The sequence below is a fragment of the Epinephelus lanceolatus genome, chromosome 12, assembly GCF_041903045.1.
Source record: "Epinephelus lanceolatus isolate andai-2023 chromosome 12, ASM4190304v1, whole genome shotgun sequence".
NCBI lineage: Eukaryota > Metazoa > Chordata > Actinopteri > Perciformes > Serranidae > Epinephelus > Epinephelus lanceolatus.
Genome location: NC_135745.1, coordinates 44686969 through 44699167, shown reverse-complemented (window position 1 = coordinate 44699167; position 12199 = coordinate 44686969). Strand labels below are relative to the sequence as shown.

At 42.7% G+C, this 12199-nt stretch overlaps 1 protein-coding gene across 3 annotated transcripts in view; it reads left to right on the top strand.

Moving 5' to 3' along the window:
- The window catches only part of pex5lb (peroxisomal biogenesis factor 5-like b), a 68005-nt gene that overhangs the window by 39858 nt on the left and 15948 nt on the right, over nt 1-12199 (top strand). For all 3 annotated transcript variants that reach the window (XR_013492473.1, XM_033650274.2, XM_033650275.2), the window contains 4 exons: nt 6006-6149; nt 6237-6307; nt 8725-8937; nt 9401-9566. Coding sequence is in view for 2 of the 3 variants with exons in the window: in XM_033650274.2 (XP_033506165.2) it covers nt 6006-6149; nt 6237-6307; nt 8725-8937; nt 9401-9566 (594 nt within the window). In the remaining variant the exon portion in view is untranslated. The remainder of the gene's footprint in view (nt 1-6005; nt 6150-6236; nt 6308-8724; nt 8938-9400; nt 9567-12199) is intronic.

The window sequence follows — 12199 nt, the reverse complement described above, 5'->3', positions numbered from 1 at the left end:
GCTTGATGGTTTTTGCAACTCCACTTGGGGACACATTTAAAGTTTTTGCAATTTTCCGGACTGACTGACCTTCATTTCTTAAAGTAATGATGGCCACACGTTTTTCTTTAGTTAGCTGATTGGTTCTTGCCATAATATGAATTTTAACAGTTGTCCAATAGGGCTGTCGGCTGTGTATTAACCTGACTTCTGCACAACACAACTGATGGTCCCAACCCCATTGATAAAGCAAGAAATTCCACTAATTAACCCTGATAAGGCACACCTGTGAAGTGGAAACCATTTCAGGTGACTACCTCTTGAAGCTCATGGAGAGAATGCCAAGAGTGTGCAAAGCAGTAATCAGAGCAAAGGGTGGCTATTTTGAAGAAACTAGAATATAAAACATGTTTTCAGTTATTTCACCTTTTTTTGTTAAGTACATAACTCCACATGTGTTCATTCATAGTTTTGATGCCTTCAGTGAGAATCTACAATGTAAATAGTCATGAAAATAAAGAAAACACATTGAATGAGAAGGTGTGTCCAAACTTTTGGCCTGTACTGTATATATATATATATATATATATATATTTATCTAAAATTTCACTTAAATCAAAAACACACGTCAGTCACGTTTAAAACCAAACTGGCCATCAGTGGTCGTGATGTCACAGGGAGGCTGTAGACCTGTAGTTTCCCATAATATTTATTTTGTCAGCTTTGTCCTTAATAACAGGCGCTGATGAAACAGAGTAATGAAGCAGAGTAATGAAACAGAGTAATGAAGCAGAGTAATGAAGCAGAGTAATGAAACAGTAATGAAGCAGAGTAGTGAAATAGTAATGAAACAGTAATGAAGCAGAGTAATGAAACAGTAATGAAGCAGAGTAATGAAGCAGAGTAATGAAACAGAGTAATGAAACAGAGTAATGAAACAGTAATGAAGCAGAGTAATGAAACAGTAATGAAGCAGAGTAATGAAACAGAGTAATGAAACAGAGTAATGAAGCAAAGTAGTGAAACAGAGTAATGAAACAGAGTAATGAAACAGAGTAGTGAAACAGTAGTGAAACAGAGTAATGAAACAGAGTAATGAAACAGAGTAATGAAGCAGGGTAATGAAACAGAGTAATGAAGCAGAGTAATGAAGCAGAGTAGTGAAACAGTAATGAAGCAGAGTAGTGAAACAGTAATGAAGCAGAGTAATGAAGCAGAGTAATGAAACAGTAATGAAGCAGAGTAATGAAGCAGAGTAATGAAGCAGAGTAGTGAAACAGAGTAATGAAGCAGAGTAATGAAACCGTAATGAAGCAGAGTAATGAAACAGAATAATGAAGCAGAGGAATGAAGCAGAGGAATGAAGCAGAGTAGTGAAACAGAGTAATGAAGCAGAGTAATGAAGCAGAGTAATGAAGTAGAGTAATGAAACAGTAATGAAGCAGAGTAATGAAACAGAGTAATGAAACAGTAATGAAGCAGAGTAATGAAACAGTAATGAAGCAGAGTAGTGAAACAGAATAATGAAGCAGAGTAATGAAGCAGAGTAATGAAACAGTAATGAAGCAGAGTAATGAAGCAGAGTAGTGAAACAGAGTAATGAAGCAGAGTAATGAAACAGAGTAATGAAGCAGAGTAATGAAACAGTAATGAAGCAGAGTAATGAAACAGAGTAATGAAACAGTAATGAAGCAGAGTAATGAAACAGAGTAATGAAACAGAGTAATGAAGCAGAGTAATGAAGCAGAGTAGTAAAACAGAGTAGTGAAACAGAGTAACGAAACAGAGTAATGAAGCAGAGTAATGAAGCAGAGTAATGAAACAGAGTAGTGAAACAGAGTAGTGAAACAGAGTAATGAAGCAGGGTAATGAAACAGAGTAATGAAGCAGAGTAATGAAGCAGAGTAGTGAAACAGTAATGAAGCAGAGTAGTGAAACAGTAATGAAGCAGAGTAATGAAGCAGAGTAATGAAACAGTAATGAAGCAGAGTAATGAAGCAGAGTAATGAAGCAGAGTAGTGAAACAGAGTAATGAAGCAGAGTAATGAAACCGTAATGAAGCAGAGTAATGAAACAGAATAATGAAGCAGAGGAATGAAGCAGAGGAATGAAGCAGAGTAGTGAAACAGAGTAATGAAGCAGAGTAATGAAGCAGAGTAATGAAGTAGAGTAATGAAACAGTAATGAAGCAGAGTAATGAAACAGAGTAATGAAACAGTAATGAAGCAGAGTAATGAAACAGTAATGAAGCAGAGTAGTGAAACAGAATAATGAAGCAGAGTAATGAAGCAGAGTAATGAAACAGTAATGAAGCAGAGTAATGAAGCAGAGTAGTGAAACAGAGTAATGAAGCAGAGTAATGAAACAGAGTAATGAAGCAGAGTAATGAAACAGTAATGAAGCAGAGTAATGAAACAGAGTAATGAAACAGTAATGAAGCAGAGTAATGAAACAGAGTAATGAAACAGAGTAATGAAGCAGAGTAATGAAGCAGAGTAGTAAAACAGAGTAGTGAAACAGAGTAACGAAACAGAGTAATGAAGCAGAGTAATGAAGCAGAGTAATGAAACAGTAATGAAGCAGAGTAATGAAACAGAGTAATGAAACAGTAATGAAGCAGAGTAATGAAACAGAGTAATGAAACAGAGTAATGAAGCAGAGTAGTGAAACAGAGTAATGAAGCAGAGTAGTAAAACAGAGTAGTGAAACAGAGTAACGAAACAGAGTAATGAAGCAGAGTAATGAAACAGAGTAGTGAAACAGAGTAGTGAAACAGAGTAATGAAGCAGAGTAATGAAGCAGAGTAGTGAAACAGAGTAATGAAGCAGGGTAATGAAACAGAGTAATGAAGCAGAGTAATGAAGCAGAGTAATGAAACAGAGTAATGAAGCACAATAATGAAGCAGAATAATGAAACAGTAATGAAGCAGAGTAATGAAACAGAGTAATGAAGCAGAGTAATGAAGCAGAGTAGTGAAACAGAGTAGTGAAACAGAGTAACGAAACAGAGTAATGAAGCAGAGTAGTGAAACAGTAGTGAAACAGAGTAATGAAGCAGAGTAATGAAACAGAGTAGTGAAACAGTAGTGAATCAGAGTAATGAAGCAGAGTAATGAAACAGAGTAATGAAGCAGAGTAATGAAGCAGAGTAATGAAGCAGGGTAATGAAGCAGAGTAATGAAGCAGGGTAATGAAACAGAGTAATGAAGCAGAGTAATGAAACAGAGTAATGAAGCAGAGTAATGAAACAGTAATGAAGCAGAGTAATGAAACAGTAATGAAGCAGGGTAATGAAACAGAGTAATGAAACAGAGTAATGAAGCAGAGTAGTGAAACAGAGTAATGAAGCAGAGTAGTAAAACAGAGTAGTGAAACAGAGTAACGAAACAGAGTAATGAAGCAGAGTAATGAAGCAGAGTAATGAAACAGAGTAGTGAAACAGAGTAGTGAAACAGAGTAATGAAACAGAGTAATGAAGCAGAGTAATGAAGCAGAGTAGTGAAACAGAGTAATGAAGCAGGGTAATGAAACAGAGTAATGAAGCAGAGTAATGAAGCAGAGTAATGAAACAGAGTAATGAAGCACAATAATGAAGCAGAATAATGAAACAGTAATGAAGCAGAGTAATGAAACAGAGTAATGAAGCAGAGTAATGAAGCAGAGTAGTGAAACAGAGTAGTGAAACAGAGTAACGAAACAGAGTAATGAAGCAGAGTAGTGAAACAGTAGTGAAACAGAGTAATGAAGCAGAGTAATGAAACAGAGTAGTGAAACAGTAGTGAATCAGAGTAATGAAGCAGAGTAATGAAACAGAGTAATGAAGCAGAGTAATGAAGCAGAGTAATGAAGCAGGGTAATGAAGCAGAGTAATGAAGCAGGGTAATGAAACAGAGTAATGAAGCAGAGTAATGAAACAGAGTAATGAAGCAGAGTAATGAAACAGTAATGAAGCAGAGTAATGAAACAGTAATGAAGCAGGGTAATGAAACAGAGTAATGAAACAGAGTAATGAAGCAGAGTAGTGAAACAGAGTAATGAAGCAGAGTAATGAAACAGAGTAATGAAGCAGAGTAATGAAGCAGAGTAATGAAACAGAGTAATGAAACAGAGTAATGGAGCAGAGTAATGAAGCAGAGTAATGAAACAGAGTAATGGAGCAGAGTAATGAAGCAGAGTAATGAAACAGTAATGAAGCAGAGTAATGAAACAATAATGAAACAGAGTAATGAAGCAGAGTAATGAAGCAGAGTAATGAAACAGTAATGAAACAGAGTAATGAAGCAGAGTAATGAAGCAGAGTCAGCCATTCTGGATGTCACTAACTCGGCTTCTTCTCCGGAGCCTTTGTGCTCCACTGTCTCTCAGATTAACTCATATCACAGCGGTGCCTGGACAGCGTGACGTGTGTGGTTGTGCTGCTGCCGTGGTCCTGCCAGATGCCTCCTGCTGCTGCTGCCATCATTAGTCATTAGTCATACTTCTACTGTTATTATACACATATGACTATTGTCACACATGTATACTGCCAGATATTAATACATACTTTCAACATATTGTACCACAGTAGCCAGAACTATAACTATAATATTATTACTTTCATTAATGTTGTTGTAAGCTACTGTCATTACCTGCATCTCTCTCTCTCTCTGTCTCTCTCTCTGTCTCATTGTGTCATATGGATTACTGTTAATTTATTATGCTGATCTGTTCTGTACGACATCTATTGCACGTCTGTCCGTCCTGGAAGAGGGATCCCTCCTCAGTTGCTCTTCCTGAGGTTTCTACCGTTTTTTTTCCCTGTTAAAGGGGTTTTTTTTGGGGGGGGGAGTTTTTCCTGATCAGCTGTGAGGGTCATAAGGACAGAGGGATGTTGTATGCTGTAAAGCCCTGTGAGGCAAATTGTGATTTGTGATATTGGGCTTTATAAATAAAATTGATTGATTGATTGATTGATTGATTGATAATGAAGCAGAGTAATGGAACAGTAATGAAGCAGAGTAATGAAACAGTAATGAAGCAGACAGACAGTGAGCAGGAGGAGAAGTAAATCTAGTTTGGTTGAAGACAATCATTTTAATTTGCTCATTTCTGTCGTGACGTCTAAAAGCTGCTGCAGGTCTGAACGCAGACGTGTCCTCAGATATCTGGTTATACGGGTTATTTTTGTGTGACAAAGTTAACAGTGGTATATTTAGAAAAGTCTCTGATCTTTATAAGAAACTGCTTCATTTCACGCGATGACGATGGAAAGGAGGCGGGACTTAATAAACATTTAAACTTCCTCTCTCTGCTTTTCAGACTAACTGTGCGCTGACAGCTGCTTCTCATCATGTGTAAATACGACCTGTCTGCTTTACATGTTTCAGATAAATATCAAAATGCAAACTGTATTAGAATAATAACTAGAAGGATAAAGCAGATCAACACACAGCGGTGGAGAAGACTGAAAACACTGCAGTGTAGAAATACTCTGTTACTCTGTTAGAAATATTATCATCTAAATTCATCTGATCACATAACATCCTGTTACGTCTGTGTTGAGACGAACAACTCGTGTGTTCAGCGTCTTGTTCAGAGAGGATCTTTGTCGTCTCTGGGAGAAGGAGGAAGTGAACATGTCGTCATCATGATAATAGTTTTAGAGTCAATAAATCAAAGTGTCGACAGCTAACGACGAGTCCTTGTTTTTTACTTTGAGGTTTTCAGATGTGAGGTTTTCACAGGACACTGAACATTTATGGATTCTGGATTTGATTTTCATCTTTGAATCAAAGTTTTTGTGTTTTCTGATATTTTAATATTTCACAGTTCAAACAGTGGACGAGTTCACTGAGGCAATAACTGGCACATTGATGATGAAAATAATATTGTTGTGGTGTAATTTGTTCTGAAGCTCGTTGAATGTAAAATAAAAGTGGCCCGAGGACTGAGCCCTGGGGACCTCCCTAATGAGGTCACGTGACCTCACACAGGTAAGGTGGTGTGATGTCAGCAGCTGTTAAAGAGCAGGTGTTTGTCTCGTACAGGGTTACTTCTTCAATGCCAACAACCCGTACAGAGACTGGCCCAGTGCCTTCGCCGAGGGGCAGGAGAAAGCTCGGGAGGGAGACCTGAACGCCGCCGTCCTGCTGCTGGAGGCCGCCATCCTCCAGGATCCGCAGGACTCTGAGGTGAACTGGAATGTTTGACATGTTCTGATGCAGTCATCCATCTTTGGTAATGATGATGAAGGTTAACTCTTCTTCGTGTGTTTTCAGGCCTGGCAGGTTTTAGGAATGACGCAGGCTGAGAACGAGAACGAACAGGCTGCCATCGTGTCGCTGCAGAGGTCAGACTTCACTGTTACATTCACAGGAAGGTTACTGAGGTACACCTGCGCCCCTGCAGGTCAGACAGGTGATGAAGTTTATAAATAAAGATTCTGATTGGCTGTTCATCTCTGATGAAGAATCAGAGGCCAAACACATGACATGTCGTTAACCACCTGGAACACATAGGTCGGGCGCTGGGCGCTGCTCTCGTGCCTTTTCTGTGCCAACTTAGCCTTAACCCCAATCATATAGCCTGTTTACCTGAAACCCTGAGGTCAGAGCTGATTTACTTCCTGTTTGTCTGTCAGACAGACGTAAACAACGATCAGCTCCTCCTCCATGTTTATCTCAGACTGATAAACATATCTGTGTGCTCTGATTGGTCGACGGTCATCATGTGACATGCGGTGCGCTGCTGCGTTCTAGAAGTTGATCTGTGTTTATCTCTGGAAGGCTTCGCCTGTGTCCCGCCCCCCGGCCTTGCACGACTCAGGGACAGTTTAAACTCCTTACTGAGTGACGTGTGGACGGAGCGCTGCTTCAGCCAGTCGACGAGGAGGGAGGAGTCATTATAAGGACTTTCCTCAAACCTGACCCCCCCAACCTTTAACCCCTAACCCCTGAACCTTTATCCTTTAACCTTTAACCCCTAACCCCTGAACCTTTATCCTTTAACCTTTAACCCCTAACCCCTGAACCTTTATCCTTTAACCTTTAACCCCTAACCCCTGAACCTTTAACCTTTAACCCCTAACCCCTGAACCTTTATCCTTTAACCTTTAACCCCTGAACCTTTAACCTTTAACCCCTAACCCCTGAACCTTTATCCTTTAACCTTTAACCCCTAACCCCTGAACCTTTATCCTTTAACCTTTGACCCTTAAGCCTTGAAACCCACTCATGAAGGAATCTGTCTGTTGCAACCCTTCAGCTTCAGGACTTAAACTGAACCACCTTCAGAGCAGTCTGGACTCATGTGGGGGTTTAATCAGGTCGAGTCCTCGGCCTCAACACATTGGTTATCCTAAAGAGAGTAATTAGAAAAAATTAAAATCGAAAAACTCCACACAGTGTCTCCAAACAGAGCTTTATGTAGCTTTATTAAAGCAACACCAACTTCCCTCCCTTTATGAATGAATGAATGAATAGTTGTTATTCTGATCTGATCTCTGACCCTTTATTCATTTAATATCTGATTTCATTTGTTACTAAATAAAAACAAAAACTTTAAGCCTTCATCAGAATTTCATCAAACTTTGTGAACTTTGTTTCCTTGGATGAATCGATAAAGGCTCCGAAACACATGCTGCGTTTATTCGCCCTCAAATTCACTGAATTTGAGGGCGAACTTTTGAACTGAACTTTTGGACTTGAACTTTTGGAAGGCAGCAGCGTGCATCACGTCATGTGACGAGGACCAACCAATCACAGCTGACATCACCATCATCACCATCACCATCATCACCATCACCATCATCATCACCATCATCATCACCATCATCACCACCATCATCACCACCATCACCATCATCATCACCATCACCATCACCATCATCACCACCATCACCACCATCATCACCATCATCACCACCATCATCACCACCATCACCATCATCATCACCATCATCATCACCATCACCACCATCACCATCACCATCATCATCACCATCACCATCACCATCATCACCATCATCATCACCATCACCACCATCACCATCACCATCACCATCATCACCATCATCACCACCATCACCATCATCACCATCATCATCACCATCACCACCATCATCACCATCACCATCATCATCGTCACCATCACCATCACCATCATCATTGTCACCATCATCAGTGAGAGTAGTTGTTTCTGTGATGATCTGGAGAATTCAAGGATGAGGCCGATCACAGAGTTCTTTCTTAATGCATGTTTAATTGGGAGCTCTGATCAGCATGGCTTCAGGCAGAAGCTGTGTGATACATGTGACCAGACACAGCTTGTATCGGATGGTGGCATGTATGCTAAAACCTAAAATGGTGCCTTGACACGTTTAACTTGACCTTGGTCCAACTAAAATTAGTCTAACTTGTCCATTCATCAGTAAGCCTCGCACTTCTGACACCATGTCGTCTGCCATGTCGGAACATGATCCCCAGGGGTCTTGACCAAGTATCCAGTGGTCAGTGGGGACGTAAAGATACATACTAACACACTGTTGATCTCTAACTTCACGTTATTTGATTAAACTACTGTATTTTGCTGTTTGACTCCAACAAACTACAGAGATGTTTTGCTTTGGGTGATTTGGATGTAGCCATGTGTCAGTCAGTCTCTGAGCTCTGATTATTGATTATCATTCAATGTTTGACTTGTTTTGTGATTTTTTATTAAAGCGATAATTAGCTAACTGCTGCTAAGTTAACGTGTCACCCTTCGCAGGTGTCTGGAACTCCGCCCCAACAACCTGCCGGCTCTCATGGCGCTCGCCGTCAGCTTCACCAATGTCGGCATGCAGTGTGAGGCGTGCGACGCTCTGCGCCGCTGGATCAGCCACAACCCCCGATACAAACACCTGGTGGTGGAGCGCAGGAGCCCGCTACAAGGCTCCCCGGCCACACCTCGCAGGAGCCCCCACAACTCATCACCAGCCAGGTACGAACACCTGAGGGACATTAGATCAGACTCACTGAATCATTATAAGCCCAGTATCCTTCCTCGACTCCGTGACTCCTTCATCCTCGATCACTTGACCCAGAAATTGATTGAGACATTTTGATGTATCGATACGTTAAATGTGCTCAGAGAAGTCGAGGAGAGAGGAGAGGATACACAAGTGCACCCTTCACAGAAGTCTTTTACCGACCACCCTTCCTGATATTACACATGAGAGACAGGTTAACTTATATTGCCCCCCCCCCCCCCAGGTTTCAGGCTCAGGAAAATTTTTCCCTTTAAGCCCTGAGGATGTCTGTCTGTCAGAGAATCTGTCTGTCTATCAGGTGAATGAAACATGGATGTGAGATCAGGTGTTGGGATGAACCCCTGGAGTCTCAGCTGCCATCTACATGGAGACAACTCCATATATGTGTGTGTGTGTGCGCGCGTGTGTGTGCAGGTGTGAGCTGCAGGACGTCCTGCTCCTCTTCCAGGATGCGGCTCTGTTGAATCTGGACTGTGTGGATCCGGACCTGCAGACCGGACTGGGCGTCCTTTTCAACCTCAGCTCTGACTTTAACAAGGCTGTGGAGGCGTTCACTGCAGCGCTGTCTGTCAGACCACAGGTGACACACACACACACACACACACACACACACACACACACTGTATGTGTTCTGAGCTCACTGCTCTGTTCTGCTGTTTGCAGTCATTACATCACATCATCATTACTGATTATTATCAGAGATGTAATCACCAATAACTGACTTTTGATATCCACACATGATCAATATTGAGCTATTTGGTCAAAATGTTGTGATATTCATGTCCCCCTGTCGCACAGCTCGCCTACGTGTCTGTGTTTCACAATACAAATGTATGTATATATGTGTGTGTGTGTGTTTGTATATATGTATGTATGTATATGTATATATATATATATGTATATACATATGGAAGTGGCCCGGTACTGCTGACAAAAAGCTGTGGCAAAGGGTGAACACTGACCTGACCCTGACCCTTGAGCAACTTCAAGGGACATTGGAGAAAAAGTTGGAGAGAATGGGAGACATCATCTACCAGTAGGGGGCAGAACATTTTGGAATTCAAGAGGTGAAAAGTGCAAAAAAAGCTCCAACCCCACCAGTTTCAAGGAGGCAATGAGAGATCAAGCTCCTCGTTCAAGAGAGGAGACAACTCAAGAAGCAGTGGAAAAAGGCCTCTGAAGCAGAAAAGAAGGGGATACCGCTCAGCAAGCTGACATTAAGATCTGCCTGGCATCCCTCCGCAGAGCAGAGAACTTGCGGAAACGCAGAAGGTGTAAAGAACAAACAAGAACATGGTTCTACATAGATCCCTTCAAGTTCCTAAAAACCCTCTTTACCAAAGAGAAAACTGGAACTCTAAAAACAACTAAAGAAGACCTGGAGCAGCACCTGAAAACAACTCATTCTGATCCAAGACGCCATGAACATCTGGCCATCCCTTTGGACATCCCACCAATTGACTCCCCAGAACATCAATTTGAGAGCGGCCCTCCGACCTGGAAAAAGGTGGTAAACACAGTCCATCGAGTAAGAACAGCATCAGCCCCGGGGCCAAATGGTGTTCTGTACAAGGTGTATAAGAACGCACCAGATGTCCTGAGGTTTCTCTGGAGGCTCATGGGAACGGCATGGGAGAAGAAGACTGTACCCAAAACATGGCGTAGGGCAGCTGGAGTCTTGATCCCGAAGGAAGAGGATGCAGTGAACATCAGCCAATTCCGCCCAATCTCCCTGCTGAATGTGGAAGGTAAAGCCTTCTTTAGCATCACTGCTCAGAGGATGGCCAAGTACCTGAAGAGAAACCAGTACATTGATACATCTGTACAGAAGGCGGGAATATCGGCTTTCTCTGGATGTCTCGAGCACTCCAGTATGATCTGGCACCAGATCCAAATGGCAAAGCTGGAGAAAAGGGACCTCCATGTAGTCTTTTTTGGATCTTGCCAATGCCTTTGGCTCAGTGCCCCATGGTCTCCTGTGGGCTGCCTTCAGCTTTTTTCACATTCCGGACGACATCACAACCCTGGTCAAATCCTACTTCCAGGACATGCAATTCTGCTTCTCAACCCCCGAGTTGACCACCTCTTGGCAATGCCTGGAAGTAGGCATTATGGCAGGATGCACCATCTCTCGTCTGGCGTTCACCATGGCAATGGAGGTCATTATTTGTGCCTCAAAATGGGTTTTAGTGGACAGCGAGTTGGCTCTGGTTTGCACCTCCCTCCTCTCAGAGCTTACATGGACAACATTACAACTCTGACCACCACCGTCCCATGTACCAAGAGGCTGCTCAGAAAACTAGAGGAGAACATCAGTTGGGCCCAGATGAAGATCAAACCATCCAAGTCACGCAGCATCTCAATGATGAAGGGAGTGCTCACTGACCTGAGGTTCTTCATCAGAGATGATCCAATCCCCATGATTTCACAATGCCTCACCACTATAGGCCTCTATGGAGGTGGTGTCCTCAAGCTGCCCCTCACCAGTCTCATGGAGGAGTTCAAGTGCGCAAAAACACGACTCCAAATGACACTAAATGTATCCAAGGACTTGACAGTGAGGAAGATCGCACCAACTGGGCGCAAATGGAGACCAGCAACAGCAGTGGGGGAGGCAACATCAGCCCTCAGACATGCTGACATTTAGGGGCATGTTCAGCAAGGAAGAGGAGGCCTTGGACTTGCACCTAGTCGCCCTGCTTGGGGTAAGGCCACTGCACCAGAATGGAGGAAGATGGTGGTGGAGGAAGTACGCCATCAGGAAGAGGCTGCAAGGTGGGCCAAGGCAGTTTCCCTTGGCAAACAGGGACAGTGGACTCGATGGGACTCCATGGAGAGGAGGAAGTTCAGCTGGAAGGATGTGTTGGAAATGGAAGCAAGGAGGCTTGAGCTTTGCAATCAGAGCTACCTACGACGTCCTTCCCACACCAACCAATCTTTATCAGTGGTTTGGTGAAGATCCAGGGTGTGCCCTCTGTTCCATGGCAGCCTCCCTCCGGCACATACTGACAGGGTGCAAAACCAGCCTCACCCAAGGGCGGCACACTTGGTGTCACAACCAAGTTTTAAAGACCCTAGCATCCACCCTGGAGGACTAGTGCACTACCATCAATTCCCAACCACCACCAGTTTCCAACCCCCCATGGACAACAGCCTATGTCCGTGTGGGGGCAAAAATAAGCAGGAGCAGCTCCACACCATTTAAGAGAGGCA